The 26261-nt window shown below is 41.8% G+C and overlaps 2 protein-coding genes across 6 annotated transcripts in view; one reads left to right on the top strand and one right to left on the bottom strand.

The window, feature by feature from the left end:
- Positions 1-25689, bottom strand: part of LOC120737486 (golgin subfamily A member 6-like protein 1) — a 35563-nt gene extending 9874 nt beyond the window's left edge. For 2 of the 5 annotated variants that reach the window (XM_040038219.1, XM_040038220.1), the window contains exons 1-16: positions 25650-25689; positions 3418-3457; positions 2525-2560; positions 2357-2392; positions 2183-2224; positions 2015-2056; positions 1847-1888; positions 1679-1720; positions 1517-1552; positions 1343-1384; positions 1175-1216; positions 1019-1048; positions 845-886; positions 683-718; positions 509-550; positions 347-382 (exon numbers count right to left, since the gene is read on the bottom strand). In XM_040038219.1, the coding sequence (XP_039894153.1) occupies positions 347-382; positions 509-550; positions 683-718; positions 845-886; positions 1019-1048; positions 1175-1216; positions 1343-1384; positions 1517-1552; positions 1679-1720; positions 1847-1888; positions 2015-2056; positions 2183-2224; positions 2357-2392; positions 2525-2560; positions 3418-3445 (574 nt within the window). In that variant the 5' untranslated portion in view covers positions 3446-3457; positions 25650-25689. Of the gene's footprint in view, positions 1-346; positions 383-508; positions 551-682; positions 719-844; positions 887-1018; positions 1049-1174; positions 1217-1342; positions 1385-1516; positions 1553-1678; positions 1721-1846; positions 1889-2014; positions 2057-2182; positions 2225-2356; positions 2393-2524; positions 2561-3417; positions 3458-5447; positions 5537-25649 lie in introns of those variants that run through there. The other 3 variants (XM_040038218.1, XM_040038222.1, XM_040038223.1) reach the window with 3 other exon arrangements.
- Positions 23109-24895, top strand: LOC120737487 (E3 SUMO-protein ligase ZBED1-like; the record flags this gene model as incomplete). The annotated part of the gene is made up of 2 exons (XM_040038224.1): positions 23109-24175; positions 24417-24895. Coding segments are annotated over exons 1-2 (1546 nt in total), but the record flags the coding sequence as incomplete, so codon positions are not given.
- Positions 25690-26261: the final 572 nt, after the last annotated feature.

The raw sequence follows: 26261 nt of genomic DNA, 5'->3' as shown, positions 1-26261 counted from the left end.
CATTTTCACATGCATAGAGATGTTTACACATGCACACACATAGTGCCTTATCTTAGAACCATTTGGGGGTTTTACAGAGGGAGGTGCTGTTGCTGTGATGTGTATTGTAACAGTTTGTCATTAAAAAGGCTACGAGGACAGCTGCTCTTTGAAGGATTTGGGTTTGGAGTCAGGTGAGGAGCGTGAGCTCCAAGAGCTGGTTCTGACCCAAAACTTCCCTCGTTAGCGAGTGAAAAACCGGTTGAAGATGTTCTGTTATGTCTTGCGCTCTTCATGAGGAATAAGTCTCTAAACTAGCGCGGCATGTGGAAACACAGACACAACAATTACTTTGACTCATACATACATTTGAGACGCAGGTCCGGCAGCTCTTGAATTATGTCTGTGGAGAACAAACATATTTTCACAATGAACATGATTAGAAAGGGTCTCAAAACTAAATTCACCAGTCACTACTTAGTGTTAGATCCATATATATTATTACAATATTTACATTACTTTGACTCACCCATCAATTTGAGACTCAGGTCCCACAGCTTTTGCTCTCTCGCTGTAAAGAACAAACATATTTTCACAATGAACATGATTAGAAAGGGTCTCAAAACTAAATTCACCAGTCACTACTTAGTGTTAGATCCACATATATTATTACAATATTTACAGTACTTTGACTCATACATACCTTTGGGACGCAGGTCCCACAGCTCTTGAATTATGTCTGTGAAGAACAAACACATTTTCACAACAAACATGATTAGAAAGGGTCTCAAAACTGAATTCACCAGTCACTACTTAGTGTTAGATCCATATATATTATTAAAATATTTACATTATTTTGACTCACCCATCAATTTGAGACGCAGGTCCCACAGCTTTTGCTCTCTCGCTGTAAAGAACAAACATATTTTCACAATGAACATGATTAGAAAGGGTCTCAAAACTAAATTCACCAGTCACTACTTCATATTAGATCCATATATATTATTACAATATTTACAGTACTTTGACTCATACATACACTGCAGGTCCCACAGCTCTTGAATTATGTCTGTGAAGAACAAACACATTTTCACAATAAACATGATTAGAAAGGGTCTCAAAACTGAAATCACCAGTCACTACTTAATGTTAGATCCATATATATTACTACAATATTTACATTACTTTGACTCACCCATCAATTTGAGACGCAGGTCCTGCAGCTCTTGGTCGCTGCCTGTGAAGAACAAACACATTTTCACAATAAACATGATTAGAAAGGGTCTCAAAACTGAAATCACCAGTCACTACTTAATGTTAGATCCATATATATTACTACAATATTTACATTACTTTGACTCACCCATCAATTTGAAACGCAGGTCCCACAGCTTTTGCTCTCTCGCTGTAAAGAACAAACATATTTTCACAATGAACATGATTAGAAAGGGTCTCAAAACTGAATTCACCAGTCACTACTTAGTGTTAGATCCACATATATTATTAAAATATTTACGTCACTTTGACTCATACATACATGTGGGACGCAGGTCCCGCAGCTCTTGAATTATGCCTGTGAAGAACAAACATATTTTCACAATGAACATGATTAGAAAGGGTCTCAAAACTAAATTCACTAGTCACTACTTCATATTAGATCCATATAAATTATTACAATATTTACATTACTTTGACTCACCCATCAATTTGAAACGCAGGTCCCACAGCTTTTGCTCTCTCGCTGTAAAGAACAAACATATTTTCACAATGAACATGATTAGAAAGGGTCTCAAAACTAAATTCACCAGTCACTACTTCATATTAGATCCATATAAATTATTACAATATTTACATTACTTTGACTCACCCATCAATTTGAGACTCAGGTCGCACAGCTCTTGGTCGCTGCCTGTGAAGAACAAACATATTTTCACAATGAACATGATTAGAAAGGGTCTCAAAACTGAATTCACCAGTCACTACTTAATGTTAGATCCACATATATTATTAAAATATTTACATTACTTTGACTCACCCATCAATTTGAGACGCAGGTCCCGCAGCTCTTGAATTATGCCTGTGAAGAACAAACATATTTTCACAATGAACATGATTAGAAAGGGTCTCAAAACTAAATTCACTAGTCACTACTTCATATTAGTTCCATATATATTATTACAATATTTACATTACTTTGACTCACCCTTCAATTTGAGACGCAGGTCCTGAAGCTTTTGCTCTCTCGCTGTAAAGAACAAACATATTTTCACAATGAACATGATTAGAAAGGGTCTCAAAAATGAATTCACCAGTCACTACTTAGTGTTAGATCCACATATATTATTAAAAAAATTACATTACTTTTACTCATACATACATTTGGGACGCAGGTACCACAGCCTTAGGTAGCTGACTGTAAAGAACAAACATATTTTCACAATGAACATGATTAGAAAGGGTCTCAAAACTGAATTCACCAGTCACTACTTAGTGTTAGATCCACATATATTATTAAAATATTTAAATCACTTTGACTCATACATACATGTGGGACGCAGGTCCCACAGCTCTTGAATTATGCCTGTGAAGAACAAACATATTTTCACAATGAACATGATTAGAAAGGGTCTCAAAACTGAATTCACCAGTCACTACCAGAGATGTAATCTGATTACTTTTTTCAAGTAACGAGTAAAGTAAGGGATTACTATTGCAAAAACGGTAATTAGATTACCGTTACTTTCTCATAGGAACGCTGCGTTACTGCGTTACTAAAACCGTGATTTTTTGCGAGAATCTCTCACGACAGTGACGCATGCGAGTGCGCCGTTAGTGACAACAGCTGTGTGCAGATCAACAATGGATCACATATCGATTGTGGGAGAGAGTATGAGCGTGCAGCGTTTAAAGCGTGGAAGTACTGACCTTACTTTGAGTTTGATTCCATAAAAAGTGACAAAAACATTAGCGTCCATCGTGCGTGGGAAGAAAACTTCTTTTTACAGCGAAAAATACCCCTAAACTTCCAAGCAAGCACCGAGTGCGCAACGACGTAATGGGAAACTCACAGAGAAACTCGCGGATTCTTCAACTAACCGCGGCACATCTGCACCAGGGTAAACCTCCGCCTACCGCAGTCCTGCTTTACAGGCTTTACAGGTGGAAAAGATACTTTTCCATTTGATTACATTTTGTATGATGGATTATGCAGGAAAAGTGGAATTGGGCTGAAAGATCTATCGCTTTATTACCTCTTCAGGTTGTAAATCGTGTTTTTAAAAAGTAACTAAGTAACTAAGTAATTAATTACTTTTGAAAATAAGTAATCAGTAAAGTAACGGGATTACTTTTTGGGGAAGTAATCAGTAATTAGTTACTGATTACTTTTTTCAAGTAACTTGACCAACACTGGTCACTACTTACTTTACTTTGACTCACCAATAGATCTGGAATTGATGAGGTCCATCTTGCTCTCTCACTGTAAAGAATGTTTCACAATGAACATGATTAGAAACTGAATTCACTGATCTCTGATTGCTGATTACATACATAAAAATAAAATATTTATCATTAAACACGAGAACAATTTAAATATACTTGTTGAGGAAGAATTTACCACAAAAAAGTAGTTAAACTTACTGGTGTCTTCATTAGAAAGGATGTTTTATTTTTTTATTTTTTAAACTTTTTATTTATTTATGAACATTTTTATGCAGAAAAAGAAACAAAAAAGACAAAATATTATGAGGTCATGGGAAGACAATATATGCCTGTGCATACAGCTGCACATCCACACATACATATATCAATACTTTGGTATTGCAAGTTCTATGCATTAAAGCGTGCTGCCACAATTTGTAAAGCCCAGCCATTTTCTCCAACGTCTCCTTCCCAAGTCTCCCTGAAGTCACAGGGTGAAAGTCATACATTCCATCAATTTGATGTCTTCCACTATAGAGGTAAAAAGTATTATAGTGGGAGGGTCTTTACAAAGCCAGCATTTTGTTATAGCCTTTTTCGCAGATGCCAAGAGAATTCTCAGGAGATAAACATCATCTGTAACTAAATCTTCTGCAAAATATCCCAGATACAATGATGCATGGATGCCGTATGGATGGGCAGGACCAGAACATGTGTCCGTGGTCTGCCATGACTTAACTACACAGTTTCTCCAACAAAGCGCAGGTGTAGCACTGAATTTAGACTTTTGTTTAGGTGTTATGAAAAAGCGTATAGTGTTCTTCCAACAAAAGTCCCGCCACATGTTGGAGTTAGTTGTGGTAAACTGTTTCCCAAATCCGTGTCCACCCATCTTCTGTAATCTCAATGTCCATTTCTTTTTCCCATTTTTGTTTTATGTAAATTGTTGAGTCCCTTTTGAGCTTAGTCATACATTTGTACAGTTTACTTATCAGGGCTTTGTTACTCCCGGAGTCATAAGCGTCAATGAAGATGTTAACAATCGAGAAGTCTCCAGGGACACAGCTGTTTATTCTTTTGCCAATATAGTCACGGAGTTGCAAGTATCGGAAAAAGTCTTGTTTCTCGAGATCGTAGGTCCTGCATAAGGTATCAAAAGCCATAATTTAAAATTTTACGATAACTGAACACACAGCAGTAATTCCATGCCATACCCATTGTCTAAATCTACTGTCGTGGGAGGCAGGTAAAAAATCAGGGTCGTACGCTGGCCACCTCAGAAGTTTTATCTCTTCCTGAAGTTGTGCCTGCTTCACCACTCCCCTCCATATTTTTAATGTAAAAGCGACCCAGTGGCTGGCTGTCAAGATATTGTCCAACTCAGAAGCTGCGTGACCAAGTCTAGACTGGATCGGTGTGTCCGAGAGAGACATCTCAATCGCCTTCCACCTTGCACAAAAGGATGGGTTACACCAACACACCAAAGACCTCAGCTGAGCAGATAAGTAGTAATCCCTTAATGAAGGTAGAGCCAAGCCCCCTTTTTCCTTCGGCAACTGCAAAGTAGACAGCTTTACCCGTGGTCTTTTGTTAAGCCAAATGAATCTCGAAATCTGTTTATTCCATTCCCTGAACTGCTTCTCTGGAATTGGAATAGGTAAAGCAAGGAAGAGATAGAGTAATTTAGGAAGAATGCTCATTTTAATTATCTGTATCCTGTTGCCAAAGTCAAGAGGGAGCAGGCTCCAAATGTTGAGGTCCCTGTATATTTCTCTATTAGTACAACTGTAATTAATATCATACAGTTGTGTTAGGTCTTTAGGCAGGAACACTCCTAAATATTTGATAGTGGTTGCCTTCCATTTAAATTTGAATTTTGACAATAGTGTCTGGTCTGGAGAGAAATTAAATGTCAGAACCTGTGTTTTTTTGACATTAAGAACATACCCTGAATATAAGCCATATGTTTCTAACATCTTCATTAATACTGGTACACCTGAGCTGGGATCTGTGATTGTTACCAAGACATCGTCTGCATATAGACATACCTTGTACTCGCCCCCTCCTATTACAATCCCTTTCAACGATGTTTCCTGATGTATAGCCTGGGCTAAGGGTTCGATAAACAAATTGAAGAGATAGGGGCTTGCTGGGCACCCCTGCCTGCATCCGCGTTCTAAAAAATATGGTATTGGAGAGACTACCGTTAATTTTTATTCTGGCAGTAGGGAGAGAATAAAGAGCTTGGAAACATTTTATAAATTCGCTACAGAAACCAAATCTTTTCATCACTAGAAAGAGAAAGTCCCAATTCACTGAATCATAAGCTTTTTCAGCATCTAAGCTAAGAAAAATTGAGCTATTTTTCCTATTATTAATGTGTTCGATGATATGTAAAGCTCTCCTAATATTATCATGGGTTTGTCTATTTTTCAAGAAACCCGTTCGGTCTTCATCAATTAATGAAGGCATTACAGCATCCATTCTTTTTACCAAAATAGTTGTGTATAGTTTGTAATCTGAGTTCAGAACACTTATTGGCCTATAAGATTTGCAATTTATTCTATCCTGTCCCCCCTTTGGCAAAACAGATATGAAGGCCTCCTTCCAGGAGGGAGGTACCAGTCCTCCTTTCAAGATATAATTAAAACTGGTTTCCAACAAGGGTAGAAGGCTTTCCCTCATGGTTTTGTACCATTCAGCAGGGAACCCGTTGGTACCTGGTGACTTATTGGAATTAAGGCTAGAAATAGCTTTAATTATTTCCTCCTGAGATATTAAAGACGTTAACCTATTATTTGCTTCCCGACCAATTGTAGGCAGGTCTAAAGAGTTCAAAAAATCAGTTACCTTATTTACATCACCCTGGATAGACTGGCTATATAACGATTTTAATTACGTTTCAAATGCTCTTTGAATTTTGTCCAAGTCAGTTACGACTTTATTATTAACTGGGTCTCTTATAAATAGTATTTTCAGCTTGCTGTTTTCTAATCTGCCATGCTAACCACTTCGCAGCTTTAGGTCCCGCCTCATAATATCTCTGTTTCATAAATCTTATGTTTTTCTCTACTTCTTCACCTAATATCTTATCTATTTCCTGCTTGATCTGTCTGATCTGGTGGGTTACTGTTGTATTTTTATCCTTCAGACCTGACTGTTCCAAGACCTTTTGTCAGGGTCCTGGGACTGAGCGGCCCAGGGTCCCTGAGCAGTTATGTATTATATTATTATTATTGTTGTGTATTTTGGTGTTGCTCCCCCTTCCCTGTGCTTGTGTATATGTGTGTGTGGGTGGCTGAGCACTTGTTTATAGGCGGCGTCAGGCCTCGAGGGTGTGGCCCTGCAAGGGGACTGGCCACACCCGAAGCCATACACCTGCTGCTGATCAGGCCTCGTCGGGGGAGCTACTTAAGAGAGTCTTGGAGCTCCCACCGACGCGGGATCATTGCATGAGACTCCACGTTAGTCTTCTGTTTAGTTGAGTTAGTGTGTGTGTATGCCCGCAGTTGTATGTGTCCTGACGGCTGCGTCTATTGTTTCCCGCAGGAGGAGCGTGGAAGACACGAGAGCAGCGAGCACCGGGGGGGTGCTGACACGGGAGCGGAGAGCACAGAGACACGGACTATTCACGGAGAGACACAACACGGGAGTCTGGGAAAACACGGGGATTTATTGTTACTTTGTGGCACACTGTAAATAAACACACTGTTTATACATAGAGCACCGTGCCTGGGTCCTCCTTCCCCACACATCCCCACGGTCTGCCAGCCAGACCGTGACACCTTTAATCTATCCTGCAGTTGTAACAGGTCTTGTGACTTTTTCTTTTTAAGCATGGTTGACCACGCAATTATTTTTCCTCTGAGGACAGCTTTAGCTGCATCCCACACGATACTGGGGTTTGTCTCTCCATTATCGTTGTCCTGCAGGTACAAGTTAAGGTCAGCTATCATTTGTTTCACAAAAGCGGGATCATTTAACATACCAGTATTTAGTCTCCACAAAGTTGTCCTCCGTTTCCCATCCAAATGTAATGTTATATAAATTCCACTGTGGTCAGAGAAATCTCTTGGACCTATTGTGTAGTCTTTTATCCTGTTTAAATCCTTATTAAACATAAAACAGTAATCTATCCTTGAGTACACTAAGTGTCGAGCAGAGTAAAAGGTAAACCCTGATGCTGACCCATGAATAGACCGCCACACATCAATAAGCCCTAATTCCATTAACATTCCTTTAACTTGTTTCTCTCCAAATGTGCTTTTCCTGCCACTATTATTTGAGTCTAATTGGGGGTTTAACAGTAAATTCAAATCTCCTGCACAAATGAGAGTTCCCACAGTTTCCTTAAAGATCAAATCAAATATCTTTTGGAAGAAACTTGTGTTGCTTCCTGGGGGTGCATAGACATTTAACCCTTTAAGACCTACCATAGAACCAAGTCCGCCAGAGCTTATATTATATTTTTACATGCTGTGGAGCCATTTTTGGGAGCATTTCAAGTTGATATACATCAATACAACCATTATAGCCCAAACTTTAATAATATGTCTGCATTAGGTGCATAGTAATTACATAAATTGCAAAAAAGTGCAATAAACTACAAAAAAATTGAAAATCGTTTTTGTTTTTTTAACATATATTTCTAGTTAGAGAAATTTAAGAGGCTTATCCCACAAAACTGTAAATACAAAAAAGTTGCACAAACTAGTTTCCCACCACAGGAAATTTATTTTGAGTGTCTTCATAGTTTTATTTTTGAAATGCACCAATTTTCATACACTGCAGGAAAAACGAAAATAAATATTATAATGCAAATTTGCAAAATAACAGCATATGCATCAAAATAAACTATTTCCAGCAGTGCAATATGAGTCCTAAGCATCCCAGAAATGACACAGAAAGTCATAAATTCAAACATAACTTTTAAAAACACAAGTATAGGCTCATAAGGCCCCGATAGTAAAAAAACTACATTTCCGCAAAATGACGTCACTTCCAGTTTCGGGCAAGTCATGGCGGACATGCGGCAGTTCACGCTGATGGACGTAGGAAGTGTTACAAACAGCTGATTGGATCGGCAACGCGTGTTTCTGGAATATTATGTTTTTGTTGCTGCAAGCGCTTTTTATGCAGTTTTTGCAAAGCTATATGTGGAAGGAAACTGTGACCTAGGACAAGCTGATGGCATAAGATGTAAGTACAACTCCTCCGGTTTCATATGCAAAAAAAATTATTGCGCTAGCTTACGTGGTTGCAGTGCTACCGGGATTTAAAAATAGTTACGCAAAATGGAGCGTGTCCGCTCCGACCGGCTTTAAAGGGTTAATAGTGTGACAGCCTTGTGATCTATTTTGCCTTTTACTAAGACAAACCTACCTTCCTTATCGCTTATGTTAGATATATGATCAAATTTTATTTTGTTTGAGATCAGGATAGCCACTCCTCGTTTTTTCCCTGCCCTATACGATGAATAAAATGTGTGTCTGAAACCCTTTTTTTTTTAAATTTCTCATGTTCTGCAATGCCTAGATGGGTTTCTTGCCAATATGCTATATCTACTGTCTCCTTTTTCAATTTGGCAATTATTTTGCTTCTTTTAATGGGACTATTCAGGCCATTTACATTTAGTGACGGCATTTTATAGAAATTATAAACCATCAATTGGACATGTGGAATACAACATAATCAACCCAGACCTCAAAACATTGCAACCAGAACTCACTGAACAGCGAACACACAAAACATTAACAAGGGCTTCCAATATAAAGGATATAAGACTGTCCTTTGATATTAAGGGGACTGGCCACAAGGTGGGGCCCCTCATCACGACAAGAGGAAAATGAAAGAACAAAAAAAAAAAAAAAAAAACACAATAAAAAATAAGCAAAATTAGTTTCTTATCGCTACTAGGAGTAACTTGGTGGCTCTCTAACCATGTCCATAGGCACCAACCTAAAGAAGGATGAATTCTAAAAGGATACGAAAGTCATTGTTTACGCGGCCAGATTATCAAAACTCTACCGCCAGCTGTCTCACCACTATCCCGCCGTCAGCTGCTCACTTGTCTGCTGGTACTTTTTCTTGTTCCCTCCGGAATGCTTTGAGTTTTTCCCGGACCTGCTGTTGGAAGTCGCCCCCGCGCTGTGCTGTCTGCGTTTCCCACAGAAGTAACTGCCTTATTGTGTCCTCTGTCATCCTGTTGATTTGACTCCCCAAGGTGATCTTACCCACGGCTTTTTCCCCGCTTTCTTAGATCCTCAGCAGCTTGGGTCGCGGTATTGTACAGGACACTGCCTGAGGCATAAAACACTTGCATCTTGCTAAGAGGTGTCTGAAAGCGTATCCCGCTGTCTTTCAGAGCCTTCTTAACGGGGATATATTCCCGTCTCCTTTTCTGCACTTCCAGGGAGTAGTCATGGTCAAAAAACACCCGTTTGTTTTGGATGTGTACCCCTTTATTCCATGCCGTGCGGAGAATCTCTTCTTTAACAGAGAACCGGAGGAAGCGGACTATTATTGAGCGTGGTGGGGCGTTTGGGGCGAGGGCACAGTCCTGGGCCGAAATCTTCGCCCAGCTGGTCCTTGATCAGATTTTCAACAAAAGTGGTCACAGACGAGCCCTCCAAGTTTTCCGGTACACCGTAAATCCGCGTCTAGCGCGGCCCTCCATATTGGACACCTTTTCCTGAAGGGCCCGTTGATTTTCCAACAGCTGCACAAGTGTGTCCTTAACGCCAATGTCCCAGCGTTCTGAGTCAGCCATGTTGTCTTCAACTTGCTTTAGCCGACCAGTTACCTCCTCTACCTGATCCGCAGTCTCGCGTATTCTTTGGTTCATTTCTTTAGAGAGTTCGTCCATTTGTTTCTTTATATCCTCCGTAAATTCTGTACGGAATTCTTTGAAGTCACTTTTCAGTTCGGTTCGCAGTGTAGCCATTTCGGCCATCAGTACACTACTTACAGCATCCCGAAGCCAGTCCAGACCTTCACCTCGGTCGCCATCTTGTCCCGATGTGAGGCTTGCCTCATTTGTCGCGGCTTCTTTCTCCATTTCACAATCAGGAATGTTTCGTAGCCCGTATCCTCCTTTTTTAGATTTATCCCCACTCATTATTGTGTCGAAGTATGGCAGTGTAACCCTAATACAGCTCTCGAGTTCGGGGAAATACACGGTTGGTGCCGGAGGTCACTTTTTATGCGGCCATACTGTGTTATGCGCCACCGGAAGTCCCCAGAAAGGACGTTTTATAACAGTTTAACACTTTACAACAATAGTCTCTCTAAAAAAATATTTTACGTCAATAATATAATTTCATATCTCAAAATTTAAGTATGACTTTTCCAGAAAGGGAAACACTTTACGCTCTGGAAAAAACTCTCGAGACTTCTGAACACAGTGAGCCAATGGCACTGATATGCAGGGTTTTGCAGTGTGTCTGGTCTCTCCACTCTCCACAGGAGGCCACACAGCAAATGATGGAGTACTGTTTCTGGCTGTGAAAATTTTGGTACCCAGTGATCAAATGACCAAGTTTTGTCATTTTATCATCACTTTTGCCGATCAGCACAATAATAAAAGCAGACACTGTGATAGAGAATTCAGCAACAGAAACACCAAACAGGCTGAAATCACAACACTTAAAATGAGAAGAACTCTACACTCATCTGTGCACTCAATTTGTAATGCTATTCAGGCCATTTGGTCAAAAGAATGTTTCCAATGTAGACTTAGATTAAAATCTAATTACCTACTGTTACAGGCATGGCCCTTTAAGGGTGAAGCCTTAAGGGAAATGTATTCGGGATGTGTGTAGCGGGACTGCCTGGTGTGGGAGTGTAGAGAGAGAGCGGAGAAGAGGAAAAGTAACGGTTAGCTACAGAAGAGACGGAAAGAAAATAAATAAAAGGAATATAATAACTCCCTCGACAGCCAGAGTTGTGTCGGCGATGCTCGCTGTGAGTAAACTGTTTCAGCCCACTGTACGCGGTGTTTGTGCCTTGGAGAAGAAATAAAAGTTCGGTGAAGCAGTTTCCTACGCCTCCTTCGATCTTTTTGCTAGCGGAGTTGACCTGTATAGTAAGCTGGTTGCCGGCTACGAGCCAGTTACGGAACCTTCAAGTAACTGCCAGAGGTTTCCTTACTATGGGGCAGTGGATCTGGCGCGTTAACACTACCTAGTGAATAAAATGTGTTCATGTAGAACTTTATATGGAAATCGTGTTTTCACAGTTCAAAGCAGTGTGCCAAATATTCAAATTAATGAGAAAGTGTTACACATTTAAACAATCCACACATACTGCATGTTTTAATGATCAAATTCACACATTTTTAAGAAAATGGAAGCATAGTAGATAAAAATCTAGGTCAAACGCTTTAACCAAATTAAAGTTACATTGGTTTATTAATGTTAATAAACATTTAAATTAATTATTAAATGTTTCAGTTGTGTAGTGGTTTGAATTCATTTTGTCCACAACATCTAACAGCTGTGGGATCTGCTGTTTGTCCTGGAGGAAGATCTGTTATTCTCAACGGAGCATCTCACAGAGCTCCTTGATGTCCTGGTTCTCCTTTACAAAGTTAACAACAGCTGGATCTGTAGGATCTGAGTCCACAGTGAACAGAATCATGAAGTCATTGAGTCGAGAGCTGAATGTGTTCTGGATGGTCTCTAACTCTCCCTTGTCTTCATCAGTGAGGGGAGTCACAGGTAGGACCAGGATGAAGGCATGGACACCCTCAGGATCACAGCGGGAGATACACTAGAGTGATTCCTCTATCATTGCTTCCTGAGGTTCTCCATACAAGGCAGGCAGCTCCACCAGGGAAACCCAACGTCCACACACCTCTCCCTGATGTTTAACACACCCTGATGAGTTGGAAACTGAATGAAGCTCTGTATGACCTAAAATGGCCTTGGCTGCTGAAGTCTTCCCTGCTCCTCTCCTCCCACACAGAACCAGGATGACTGATGATTGATGATGGTGAGTTCAGGCTCCTGTGAACGGGGGTTGTATTCATCTGCAGTTTTCTCAATCCTCTCCATTAATAACCCATAGTTATCTTCAAAAAAGTTGTAATGTTTTCCTTCAACACGTTCTCACTCCCAAAGCATAACATACCACGTTATGTGACAAAGCATCGGTATGCTACGCTTTTAGCCACCCAACATGTCCCTATGTTATGCGTTCGGAAAAAGGAGGAAACATGGTAACCCTTTGTGCTGAATCTACACATGTACATTTATTTTACTTTCTCATCATGAATCGATTTGGAAAACACTATCTAATATGATTAAGGGTGTGGTTAAGGTTAGGGTTAGGGCTGGAATACATGGCTGGAATGTGTGTTACTGCGGGGAGCGTCATTCTATTGATTTCCATCAACAATCTGCCGCGTATCATAGGGACGCGGAAGGTTACCTTTCGCGTTCCCATGGGACGCCTCGAGACGTGGGCTGGAGGCGAAAGCAAAAGAAGTTGACCTTATGCATCTCTGCATAAGGCTATGGAGCTGGATCTTTCTGACAACGCAATGTTACCTCTACCCCAGTGAGTAAAATTGTGAATAAACCTTCTGATACATTCTCTTCTGACCAGTTTGATGCAAGCAAGCAAATTGCTTTAGTGCCACCTTTCATAAAAAGTGAGGTTGACTCTTACTTTAATGCCTTGCATCGCAACCACTTTAAAATGGCCCAAGGATGTGTGGAGTTTGTTGTTGCAATGTAAATTGGTGGGGAAAGCACAAGAAGTTGACTGAATTATGAAATTGTGAAAGCCACTATTTTGACGGCTTATGAGCTAGTTCCTGAGGCATATCTCCAAAAGTTTCGGTCGTGTGAAAAATCTGCCAACCAAACACATGTAGAGTTTGGCAGGGAGAAATCTCTCCTGTTTGATAAGTGGTTAGCTGCAAGTAAAATGAAGGATTTTGCTCAGCTAAGAGAGTTGGTCCTGTTGGAAGAATTTAAAACGTGTCTTCCAGAAAATGTTGTGCACCTCAATGAGCAAAAGGTGGATTCGTTGTCTAAAGCTGCTGTTCTCACAGATGAGTTTGTGTTGACCCATCGCACTACGTTTTCAGCTGTGCTCCGTGAATGTGCTCCGTTGTCTAAATCTTCAAGGAGTTTAAGGGTTTCTCCTAAGCATCAAACGCACTGCCCATGTTCCCATGGGACACTTCGAGACGTGACAACTCATCGGTATGTTACACGTCGGGAATGAGAACGGGCTTCCCTCCACATTCTCTGAGATGTTTATTCAGAGAGAGCCTAATTTCATTCCTATATGTGACGATAACCATTGAGTGTTTAAAGCAGGGGTCGGCAACCTTTCTGATGATGAGTGCCATCTAAAATTTCCTCAGAAGTCAATGTGCCATATGATTGCATTAGCAAAAAATTTAATAACACTGTTACGGCCGTGGCCATAATGTGTCTTGGTGGCTGTTTTTTGTTCTGCCTGTCTGTGTCTTTAAGAGTGTCTGCAGGTCCCTGATTGGAGAAGGTGCCGGCTACTGATTGGTCCCCTGATCATGTTGTTGCTTTGAAAATCTGTCACCAGCAGCAACTGACAGCAGCAGCAGACCCATCCTTGGCCTCCAAACCCTGTGTTACTCGTGTGTGTGTTCCTGAGGATTACTGAGTTTCTGTATATAGTGTGTAGTTTAGATAAGAAAAATAAACTGGGCCAATGACATGACATGACATGTTTGTTAATACAAAGATACACATGTTAATGTGATCTCTGGTCTCCCACTCAGAGACTCAGGTCTCCGAGTTTCCAGCATTCAGACGTCTACCTGAGGACACTCTTCATGTGAGAGAAAATCTGCTCACACAGATATGTAGAGTCAAGTACTGTCAATGATGCCTCTGCAATGTTCTGAAGACAGTTAAACTTGTCAGGTAGTGATGTCCAGCAGGTGAAAATGCAAGCTCCATGAACACGCACAGCTGTGGATTCCAGCTGTGTTCATAGTTTTGCAACCTTTGACCCCCACAGAGTCAAGCTTTTCAGTGATTTTTAGCCAATTACAAGTTGAATCTGATAGTTGGGGCTGTTAGCTAAGATAAAAATAAGAAGCAACACAACTAATGTGTCTATACGAGCTAATATAAGCGATGTGCACCGCTAGCCGGGCCATTTATTTTTCAATGCACCATCTCAGATTAATTCACTGCGTGTCGTGCCCAGGGCTGGACCAGGATAAAAAAATCGGCCCGGGCATTTTGACTAGAAACCGGCCCACCAGGTATTAAAGCCATAAAGCTTTTGAATGAAAACAAACGCTGTTGTGACAGTGATGTACTCTGTCTTGTTGGTATATGTATGATTTCTATACGTTGTACATCAGATAAAAACTTTGGTTGTAAGATTAAGATAATTATTAAAGCTAGACATTTTAAATGAGAATAAGAAAGAAAAGTATTTCTTTTGCTCCCCTTTCCCTGTTAATGCTGTCACGGTCCCGGTTCCAGGGACACGGGGTCCGTGAGCAGTGTGGACTACTCTTGTAGTTATTATTATTATTGTTATTGTTTAATTTAATTTATTTTATTTAGGACAGTGCATGTTAATGAACATAAATGTAAAAAAAATTACATGAATGTAAACATACCAGATTATAGCCAAGGGCTAATTTCCATCTGTTGTCCTTAAGCATAAAAAATAGACTCCTCGGATTGAAGCTCGAGTGGTCCTGTCTGAGCTTTCTTTATGCCTAATAAACTGCTTTAGTGGTGGTGGAGCAAGGGAGTGTAAGACTTTATATATTAAACACACTCTTTTAAGTTTCACTAAGTTATTGAAGTTCAGTAATTTATGTTTTTTCAACACATGACAGTGGTGGTGGGAAGTCGGTTTTTTGTCAAGTAGTTTTAAACTTCTTTTATAAATGTTTTCAATAGTTTTAAGTGTTGTTGGACAAGCAAGTGACCAGGACATCAAACAATAGTCCATATGAGAGATGATCATTGAGTAAAAATACGTTTTTGCAACATTCATATTTAAATTATTACGTATATGATTAAAATTTCGATTATCAAATTTAAGTACCTGGGACACTTTATTTATGTGACTCTTGAAGGATAATGTTGGGTCTAGAATGACCCCAAGATATTTAAATTCTGGAGCTAATTCAAGCTCTACTCCATCCAGGAATATGTTTGACTGCGTCAAGTTTAAGGGGTGTTTTGAAAAATACATACAGACAGTTTTTGAGGTGTTCAACATTAGGCATGAGTCCTCCAGCCAGCTATGCTTTAATGCTAAAGCAGCTGTAAGATCTTTTGCCACCTGCTGGACACTATTTGCTTGCGTATATATAACTGCATCATCCGCATACATTTGAGTAAATATATTTGGACAGACTTCAGGTAAGTTATTGATAAAAAGAGAGAACAATAAACAGATCCTTGAGGAACCCCTGTATCACAGTCTAAATATGGAGATTTAACCCCATCCAACACCACACACTGTTTCCTGTGTGAGAGATATGAGGCAAACCACTGAAGAGCCTGACTGGAGATATTAAACTGAGTCAATCTGGACAACAATATCTGATGGTTTACAGAGTCGAAAGCCTTCTTCAGATCTAAAGATACTTTATTGTTAACAATCCAGCCAGATGGACCCAGCGGTTCAGGAGGGAGGTGACAGACAAAGTAAATCGTCTGTGTGACCTGTGGCTGGAAGCGCACGCGGAGGATTTACGTCGCGCTTTGGAGAAGCGGTTGCAGGAAACATTGACTTGTTTTCCCTGGGTGTTGGACAATCTTTTTCCAATTGTGGCGGATTTCCTGCTCAACACCCTTCACCTCCACTCTCCGATCCAGGCTGCCCCCCCACTCTGCCAGCCTGAGGATCTTCAGTATGACACGCTGGCCCCGGCATCGTTTAAGAAGCGACGCTCGTGCCGCCGGCGCGCCTCACCGCAGCCGGATTCTCGGACTTTCCTTCAGCGAGCTGTGGTGAGTAATATGGACAATTTTTCTTTACACATCCCATCAGTGAATTCAACCACGGACTGTGTCTATGCTAATCTTGTAGCCGAAGCACAGCCTGTAGCCCTAGCCGCCCAATCCATAGCTAAGCGGTCTGCAGTTCAAACATCTGCCCCACCTACAGCAGCCTCCACTCCACTACCCACTCCAGCAGCTCTGAATGCTGCTGGGAGTAAAATGAACTCCATTAGTGTGTTAAAGTCTTTCCCTGTGACGGTGGAAATGGAAGGGGAAGAAAGAAAGAAGAGGGTAGAAAAGATTGAGGAGATAGAGAGTGCTGCTAAAGATTGTATCTCGCTGCCTTTACCCAAACTGACTGCCTGCACTGCACAGCCCAAGCCACAGCGTCAATTAGTACCGCCTCTGCCTGAGGCCTCCACACCACCCTAAGCCTCTCTGTCGCTGTGCCACCATTCACTCCAACATCAGCACAGTCTGTAGTTCAGCCATCTGCTCCATCTACTGCAGCTCAGCCAGCCGCTCAAGCACCTGCTCAACTACCTCAACAAATATCACTACAGTCAGTAGCTCTGTCTCTAGTACCGTCACCTGATCTATCGCTAGTTCAGTCTGCTGCCCAGCACGTAACTCAGTCTGCTGCCCAGCACGTAACTCAGTCTGCTGCCCAGCACGTAACTCAGTCTGCTGCCCAGCACGTAACTCAGTCTGCTGCCCAGCACGTAACTCTGTCTGCTGCCCAGCCCCTTTGTTCCTCTGCTGGATGTTCAGAGGAGCTCAGTCTGCCAAGTGAGGACTGTTTACCTGGGCTGGAACAGACTGACTGCCCCGCACAGCCCCAGCCGCAGCATCACGAGCCGGCTGTAAGCCCTGTGCTGTCTCTACCAGCTTCACCTTTGGCAGAGGTCTCGATACCTGCTGGTCACGCATCTGTCTCTGCTGAAGGGTCCAAGGGGCCGCTTCCGCTATCATCTGTTTCACCATCCACATCAACTACACTGCCATCATCTCCACCGCCTGCTGCTGTATCACCATCATCACCGTCTGTAGCTGCAATGTTGTCAGAGGGGCCCACGCCACCGGTTGAGGAGCTCAGCGAGCCGGAGGAGCTCACGCTGCCCGATCAGGAGCTCAGCGAGCCCGAGCTGGAACCAGCGCCGCCAGCTGCGGAGCCCTGCGAGCCAGAGCCGGAGCAGCACAGCGAGCCGGAGCAGGAGCAGAGGAACTTGGTGAGCGGGAGGAGCCCGTGCTGCCAGCAGAAGATCTCAGCAAGCCGGAGGGACCCGCTCAGCCGAAGCCAGAGGTCAGTGAGTTGGAGGGACCTCCACGCCATCCACATCCAGCGCATCCACGTCAGCGACCAGTGCGTCATAAGCCACGTGCCACACCTCTCTCTTGCTCACAGGAGCAGTGCCGTTGCCGTCGGACCCGGGACAGACCGCCGGAGGAGCAGCGTCGTTGCCGTTTTGGGTTCACTATCAGTAGCATTATAACACCCACCCAGCTGTATAGAAACTCTGTCATGCTAGCTAGCATGCAGTACGAGTTATCGTAACTGACTGTAAAAAGTCAGCACAACGAAAATAAACTACACCTGAACTTGGTTTATATTTGACCCAGATAGAGTGCAGGTCATAACTTCTTACCTGAAGTTCAGTTCACCTGGCACTCGGACCGGCGGCCGCCACTCTCCTCCTCCTTACACATCGGCCAGCATCTGGCCAATCCACCACCTTTCATTGTTTATACCGTTACAAAATAAACAAAAACAAAGAAAACCAAACAAACATCGGCTCACAAAAACGAAAAATCACCGCCAGTCCCACTATGGTCATGCCATCAGTTAACCCTTTGTTTGCCAGCTGTGGTACGCGTGCCCAGGGTTGCCGACCCCTGAGTTTAAAGGAATCTTCTCCAAACAAGCTCAGGATGAATTTCAGAGTTTTATGCTCTCCTCTGAGAAATCAGAAGGTTTCACTAACAGCAGCAGAACTATTGGTCCAAGAGAACAGAAAGGTAACATTTATGCACTTTCACCTCTTGAATTTTTTCCTCACACTGAAGAGATCCAAATTTAATACTTTTTCTTTCCACTCTCCACAAAGTTTTTGGCACTGGAAATCATCCTTTCCAATAATACAATTAACAAGCTTGTTTATTTTTCACATCATCTTTTTTCAAGTATCACACTGCAAGAAAAAAAGAATTAACTTTGTATTTAATAAGATATTTAGTGAGCTATATGTGCTATATTACACGTTACACTGCACTGTATTGTTTTTATTCATCTGTCTGATTTGTGCAGTTCCATTTTCTAACTAAACATTTGTCCTATCATTTCACCAATTGCTAAAGTCTGCCAAGAACTATATCAGTATATTTACATCACATAAACAGACAAGGATCTGTGTATTTTAAACAGTGGTTACGTCACAAAATAATATAACCAATGCATTCTGCTGTAGTTTCCCAGCTTTATTATTCTTTAGAATTCTTTTAAAATCACACAGTTACTAAATGTTATGACAACTTAGTTTTTAAATGCAATTTTTTGTGTGTTTAAAAAAACTGGATCCTATTTAATTAAAGTAGCAATTTTTAAGTCAGTTATTTCAGAAGCTTCTTACGTTGGCTCAGCGATTAGAGCTGATGATTCACAGCAACAGGATTCCTCAAACTCTATCAGTGTGCATTTTCTTCTCATGTTTGTGTAAGAGTTCTAGTTTATCCCACCATCAAAAAACATGTTAGGTTTAACAGGCCAAAGGACTATGATGAAAGATTCCAAATCTCAAGTTTAACTTTAGGGTTAAATTTAGTTTAAAACAAAACAGCAGAAAATAATAATAATAAAAATAAATCTCCAACAGCAGAAGAAGTTTTTGTTGGACAACTACAGTTTTTGGTTTGTTTGTATTGACTTTAGATGAATTTTGTTTTTATAAAGTTTAAACCCACCAACTATGAAAAATATGCATCTGACGAAAAAGGAGAATTTTGACTCAGTTCAGTTCAAATAATTTGCACTTTCATTAAGGAAATAAGTATTTGATTGCTTTACAAAAAGTGCTTAGTACTCTGTGGCAAAACCTTGTTGTATTTTCTTGTATTTGGCCAAGACCTTTGCAGATCCTCTACAAGTCATTAATGTTTCATGGCTAATGTTTGGCAACTCAAACCTTCAGCTCCCTCCCAGATTTTCTGTGGGATTAAGGTCTGGAGACTGACTAGGCCACTCCAAGATCTTAATATGCTCCTTTTTGAGCCAATCCGTTGTTGCCTTGGCTGCGTGTTTTGGATAATTGGCATGCTAGAATACCCACCCATGACCCATTTTCAGTGTCCTGGCTGAGGGAAGGTTCTCACACAAGATTTGATGGTACATTCCAGCCTTGTGCAGGTCCACAATCCTGTCCCTGACATTCTTTGAAAGATCTGTGGTCTTGGCCATGGTGCAGAGTCTGAAATCTGTATAGATGGATTGCTTCTATGGACAGCTGTCTTTTTCAGCTTTTACCTGTATAAAATATACCAGGGAGCCAGTAATCTTGCTCATTGATAGGGTATGTAATATTTATCTCCTTCATGAAAAGGCAAATTAATTTATAACTTTTATGAAATGCATTTTTCTGGATTTTTTGGTTATTGTTCTGTCTCTCACTGTCACACTGTTGTTTAACAAATTTACTATTGAAATTATAGACTGATCATTTCTTTGTTAGTAGGCAAACTTACAAAATCAGCAGGGGTGCAAATATTTTTTTCCCTAACTGTATGTTTCATCATTGTCAAAACAATAATTCCTACAACCATGTTTTAGAAATGTATATTCTGCTTACATTTATCTGTATCTTTACTGTACAACCACAGCGCTTGCAGAGATTTTATTTGTTGGATAAAAGAATAATTAATAAATTAATTAATCAAGTGGTTTCTTAATGATAAATATTTTCTTTTGGCTTACTTAAATTTAAGTGCAAAAGAAACGTAAGTGGACATTATTTAACTAATTATTGTAATGGGATTTTGTAAAATCTTATAATCCAATTTAGAGCTGCCTCAAATTTTGAATTGTTTACAATATAATAGTCCGCATTCTAAGGCCGATTACGTCACAGCGACGCGACGAAGACTGTCCCAATTCGAAGGCTGCTCGAAAGGCGGCCTCAAATGTGTCCTTCATTTCCCTGAATTTTAAGGATGTGGCGGGGTAGACTTCATGGCCCAACATATCCCAGACTTCATAGCACGACGGTGGGTGTGGATAATTTTGCCGAAAAAAAAAATGGTGGAAGCGGAGCGGCCGAAGAGTAAACTTTTAAAAGTAAGTACTGACTATTATGTAACTTACTTATGTGCAAATGTTTAATAATGAAGAATAGGGCTGCCACAATTAGTCGACTAGTCACGATTACGTCGACTATCAAAATCGTCGACGACTAATTTAATAGTCGAAGCGTCGTTTAAAGCTTTGTAAGATCCCAAAAGCTCTTTATCCTCTCAAGGATACTTGAGGGTGCATGGGAGTTTGCCCAACCAGTCTACATGTGTTTTGTGGACTTGGAGAAGGCATTCGACCGTGTCCCTCGGGGTGTCCTGTGGGAGGTGTTGCGGGAGTATGGGGTGTCTGGCCCATTGCTACGGGCCATTCGATCCCTATACAACCGTTGCAAGAGCTTGGTTCGCATTGCCGGCAATAAATCTGACTCGTTCCCGGTGGGTGATGGGCTCCGCCAGGGCTGCCCTTTGTCTCCGGTTCTGTTCATAATTTTTATGGACAGGATTTCTAGGCGCAGCCAAGTGGCGGAGGGCTTTCGCTTTGGTGGCCTCAGAATCTCATCTCTGATTTTTGCGGATGATGTGGTTCTGTTGGCTTCATCGGGTGAGGGCCTCCAGCTCGCACTGGAATGGTTCTCAGCCGGAAAAGGGTGGAGTGCCCACTCCGGGTCGGGGATGAGTTCCTGCCCCAAGTGGAGGAGTTCAAGTATCTCGGGGTCTTGTTCGCGAGTGATGGGAGAAGGGAGCCGGAGATCGACAGACGGATTGGGGCTGCAGCTGCAGTAATGCAGACGCTGCACCGGTCCGTCGTGGTGAAGAGGGAGCTGAGTGTAAAAGCGAAGCTCTCAATTTACCGGTCAATCTACGTCCCTACCCTCACCTATGGCCACGAGCTGTGGGTAGTGACCGAAAGAACGAGATCGCGAATACAAGCAGCAGAAATGAGCTTCCTCCGAAGGGTGGCTGACCTCTCCCTTAGAGATAGGGTGAGAAGTTTGGCCATCCGGGAGGGGCTCAGAGTAGTGCCGCTGCTGCTTCACATCGAAAGGAGCCAGCTGAGGTGGTTCGGGCATCTGACAAGGATGCCCCCTGGGCGCCTCCTGGGTGAGGTGTTCCAGGCATGTCCCACCGGGAGGAGGCCCCGGGGCAGACCCAGGACACGCTGGAGAAATTATATCTCTCGGCTGGCCTGGGAACGCCTTGGTGTTCCCCTGGATAAGCTGGAGGAGGTGGCTGGGGAGAGGGAGGTCTGGGCCTCGTTGCTTAGGCTGCTGCCCCCGCGACCCGGCCTCGGATAAAGCGGATGAAGATGGATGGACATATATGCAAGCATTGAGCCAAATGTAATAATGCCAACATATTAAACGAACAATATTTGTCTCTTATATATAATACATCTGTATATACACTGTAATAGATACTTGTCTTTGAGTGAAGATTTAAGGTTATGGGAAATATAAATAAATGCAACTTGAATCTTTGCTTAAGCTCAGTATTTGACACAGAGTTCACTCACATGTGCTGTACCAGTGTACCTGCACATGTGATGTGACAATAAAAGTGATTTGATTTGAGAGTTCAAGTTCACTGTTGTAATAACTAATAACAAGTAACTATAATATTGGCCATATTATATTTACACTGACTTTAGTCTCATGAACAACATTAACTAATTGTTATTTACTAGTTAATCTTAAATGACTGTTCAGTACAGAAATGAAGCCCATCAATCATGTCTTACAGTCCTGAGGTCTCAGACTCAGATAGTTATCAAATCACACAAAGCTCATGTAGAAACAAACAAACAAATAAACAAAGTATGTTCTCCTTCATTTCTGTCAAACAAAGCTGTATGACAGGTTTCCAGCGGTTAGTATCATGGTTGCTAGGTAACCTGGGCAGCGCAACGGAGGCTAGACCGTCCCATTTCACAAGCCTACAAGCCTCGCATTTCCGGCCTTCTGCTGGGCTTTAGTGATGGGATTTCCAGATCTTTTTAGAGAACCGGCTCTTTCGGCTCGGCTCACTAAAAAGAGCCGGCTCTTTCGGCTCGGCTCACTAAAAAGAGCCGGCTCTTTCGGCTCCGAACCAGATCTTCAGGTTGTTTTGTTGCTTTAATTAATTTATTATTAACAATAATATAAATTTATAAAATTATGCACAAAGGGAATTACTAATGTAAAAAAAAGTGGTTTTATTTATATATGTTTATATTAGTGCTGTCAAAATTATCGCGTTAATTGTTAAGATCAACGCGAAATGTTTAATGCATTAAAAAAATTTAACGCTGATTTTGTTTTTTTTTATTAATTTCCTGCAATCTAAGACCTTTAAATTCATGAGCACCTCTGGAGTAGGGGGCAACAGTGTGCTATGCTGGCGTTTGGCCTGACAGAAATGATTAGAAGAAGAAGTGACACCATGCTACTATCTAGCTAACACTAGCTAACACACGCAAGCATGGACGAGGGCGGACTTTTGGGTGGAAAGTTTCTCTTTAAGAAGTTGCCTGATGGCTTGTTGGACAAAACGAGAGTAAGATGCACAATTTGCAAAGCTGAATTCAAGTACCACAGAAGCAGTTCATCACTGGCGTATCACCTGAGAGCAAAACACCCAACTGAATCCACCTCTACGGGACCTCGCCAGTCTACGCTTCAGGAGTATGGTGCTTGTGGACGAATAACAAAAAATGTGAGAGAAAAGGTAACCAATTCCTTGGTTGTTTGGATAGCTAAAAACTGCCGACCAGTTAGCATAGTAGAAGATGATGGACTGAGAGAAGTCATTCGTGCTGCATCAGGAGATGAGTGTTACGATCTGCCCTCGAGAGGAACCATTGTGTCGAGACTGCACACTTTGTATGGGGACCAGAGGGCTCAGCAGTCCAGCAAGCTTGTGCAAGTAAGGAATGTCGCTCTCACCGGAGACCACTGGACTTCGGTGAACAACGATAATTACTTGGGGGTCATGGCGCATTTTATTGATAACGACTGGACTATGCAATCGTTTGCACTAACAGTGAGTAAAACTGAAGAGAGACACTATGCTGAGGCGTGTGCTGACCATTTTCTGAATGTTGCAAACGAATGGAAAATCAAGGAAAAGGTAACCACGCTTGGCACCGACAGTGCTCGTAACATGGTTGCAGCCGCCAGACTACTTCCATTTGAACACATGCCCTGCATGGCCCACATTCTGCAAAGAACGGTCACAGTTTCTCTTAATGACAGCGCATTTGAAAGGGCTCTGGCCAAATGTCGCAAGATTGTTGGACATTTTAAGCATAGTCCAGCAAACGCTCAGGAATTAAAGGCACAGCAAGCTGCACATGGACATCAAACAGAACCGCTTGTTCAGGACGTTCCAACAAGATGGAACTCCACCCTAGAGATGATCAAGCGGATCCAGAGAAACAAATTTGGGCTGACCACCATCCTGACTCAACAAAACAGCAAGGTGACTATGTTGACTGACCAGGAGCTTGACAGACTGCAAAAGCTGGAGGAACTACTGGAACCTTGCAGGTAAATCATTTTGTTTCTCATGATTGTGTGTCTATCTTTGCATTCTAGCTTTGTTTTCAAGTATGTTCTCCACCTCCACCTCTCTGTGTATTTTCATATGTAGTTTTTATGTTTGTCTCTGTGTGATTAATAGAAAAATACAGACTTGATCTTTCTATTGCAGATATGTTACCGAACTGCTGGGAGGAGAGCGGTATGTCTCTTGTTCCATGGTGTTGCCAGCCTTGTGTCATTTGTTCAGGATTATGGAGCCCTCAGATGATGACCCAGTCTACGTTTTGAGGTTTAAGAAGATTTTTACCACAGACCTAGCTCAGCGGAGGGACAGCAGCAATCTCACATGGCTGAAGATCGCTACTGCCCTTGATCCCAGGTTTAAAGATCTTAAATGCCTTTCCAAAGATGAAAGAAGAGAGGTGTGGGCATCAGTACATGACCTTCTGATGTCAGAGACGGATGCACACCAACCATCTGCTCAGACAACAGAGGAACCCTCACCAAAGAAGAGCAAGATGTCCATCTGCTTGCTGGGTTCTCCTGATTCAGATACAGAGGAAGAGGAAGATGCTATAGACTGCTGTCTGAATCTGTACAAAGCAGAGCCCAAAATTGACATAGGAGAGTGTCCACTACAGTGGTGGTTAAAGAGAGAAGGAGCACATGCCAGGCTGGCACCTATTGCACGCAAGTACCTGTCAACCCCTGCAACCACAGTGCCTTGTGAGAGATTATTCTCACTCTCAGGTCACATCATTCAAAAGAAGCGTGCTTCTTTGTCATCAGACAATGTAAACAGAATAGTCTGCCTCAGTAACTGGCTGAGTGCAAAGAAGGACTAATCCAGATTGCTCCTTTGAAGTGAAAAATGTTCAAAATTCTGGGTTTTCAGCTGTGTCTTTTTGTGTTTTAAATACTGAGTTTTGTGCACCCTTTATTGTTATGATATTCACTTTAACCTGTAGGCCTGGGTTCAGTCACTGTTGATGGCCTTAAAGGTTTTTTTGTAAGTTTTCACTGTGTTAAAGATTGATGAAAACTATTAAAATTCTCTTTGAATTTCAGCATACATTCTTTGTGTTTATTCTGCATTTACTTCATTGTGTTGCATAAATGTCTGTTACAATCTTAAAATATAAAGAATAAAAAAAATGTAATTGGAGCCAGGCTATTAAGAAAGTAATTGAGATTAATCGCAATTAATAACAGAAAATTGTGAGATTAGTTAGTTAATTTTTTTTTAATCTATTGACAGCACTAGTTTATATATAAATATATGCGGTGGCCCCTAGAGACAAAGCACGTACAAATTCCAAAGCATGTACAAACTCCAAAACACATTTCTAGCGTTAACTTCCAAATCAGAGCTACCTAGATCACTTAAATTACACAATTGAAAGCATATGTGTATTGTTTGTGTATTTAAACACAAGCACTCATATATATTCAAATAATAAAATAAAAAAAGTTCATTTACCTGTTACTACCACACACCAAATCCGGTCGTTGGTACTTGCTGGAAAAAAAAGTGCGAGACAGAGGGTGAGAGAACGAAAAAAAAAAAACCACTCACGGCTCTTAGAGCCGGTTGGCGTCGTTCACATCAAAGACCCGGCTCTAAGAGCCATTTCCTTCGCGACCGACACATCACTACAGGGCTTATGCTGGGCAGACACTGTGCGATGATTTTTTTTCAGCGATGATTTGTTTTTTTTGAGCTCCTGCTCAAACTGTACGATTGACTCGCAGGGGTTAGACCTCTTCAGCTCAGAGCAACCCACTACGGACCGTTGATCGCTCTTAGGGTCTCCGGACACTACTGACCGGCCCGTTCATTGCTTTGTTGCCTGCTGACCATCCACTGATACGTCCCCGCTATGGGTGTTCATGCATGCTCGTGACGCTTCGATGAAGCTTTCCCCTGAATGGTGTATCAGTTCAGAGATAATATATCTGTACAGCGTTACTGTCCCGCCTAGCCCCTTTCCGTCTGACCTTCTGTCTTTGTTCACGCTCTCTACACTAAGCACCCGTACTCACCCCTCACCACCAGTCACCTCTTACTGACCTCAAGTGCCTCCACACTGCA

Source organism: Simochromis diagramma, unplaced genomic scaffold (genome assembly GCF_900408965.1).
Source record: "Simochromis diagramma unplaced genomic scaffold, fSimDia1.1 OVJJ01000722.1, whole genome shotgun sequence".
NCBI classification, from domain to species: domain Eukaryota; kingdom Metazoa; phylum Chordata; class Actinopteri; order Cichliformes; family Cichlidae; genus Simochromis; species Simochromis diagramma.
The sequence above is the reverse complement of the archived record's forward strand: the minus strand, read 5'-3'. Positions and strand labels throughout refer to the sequence as shown.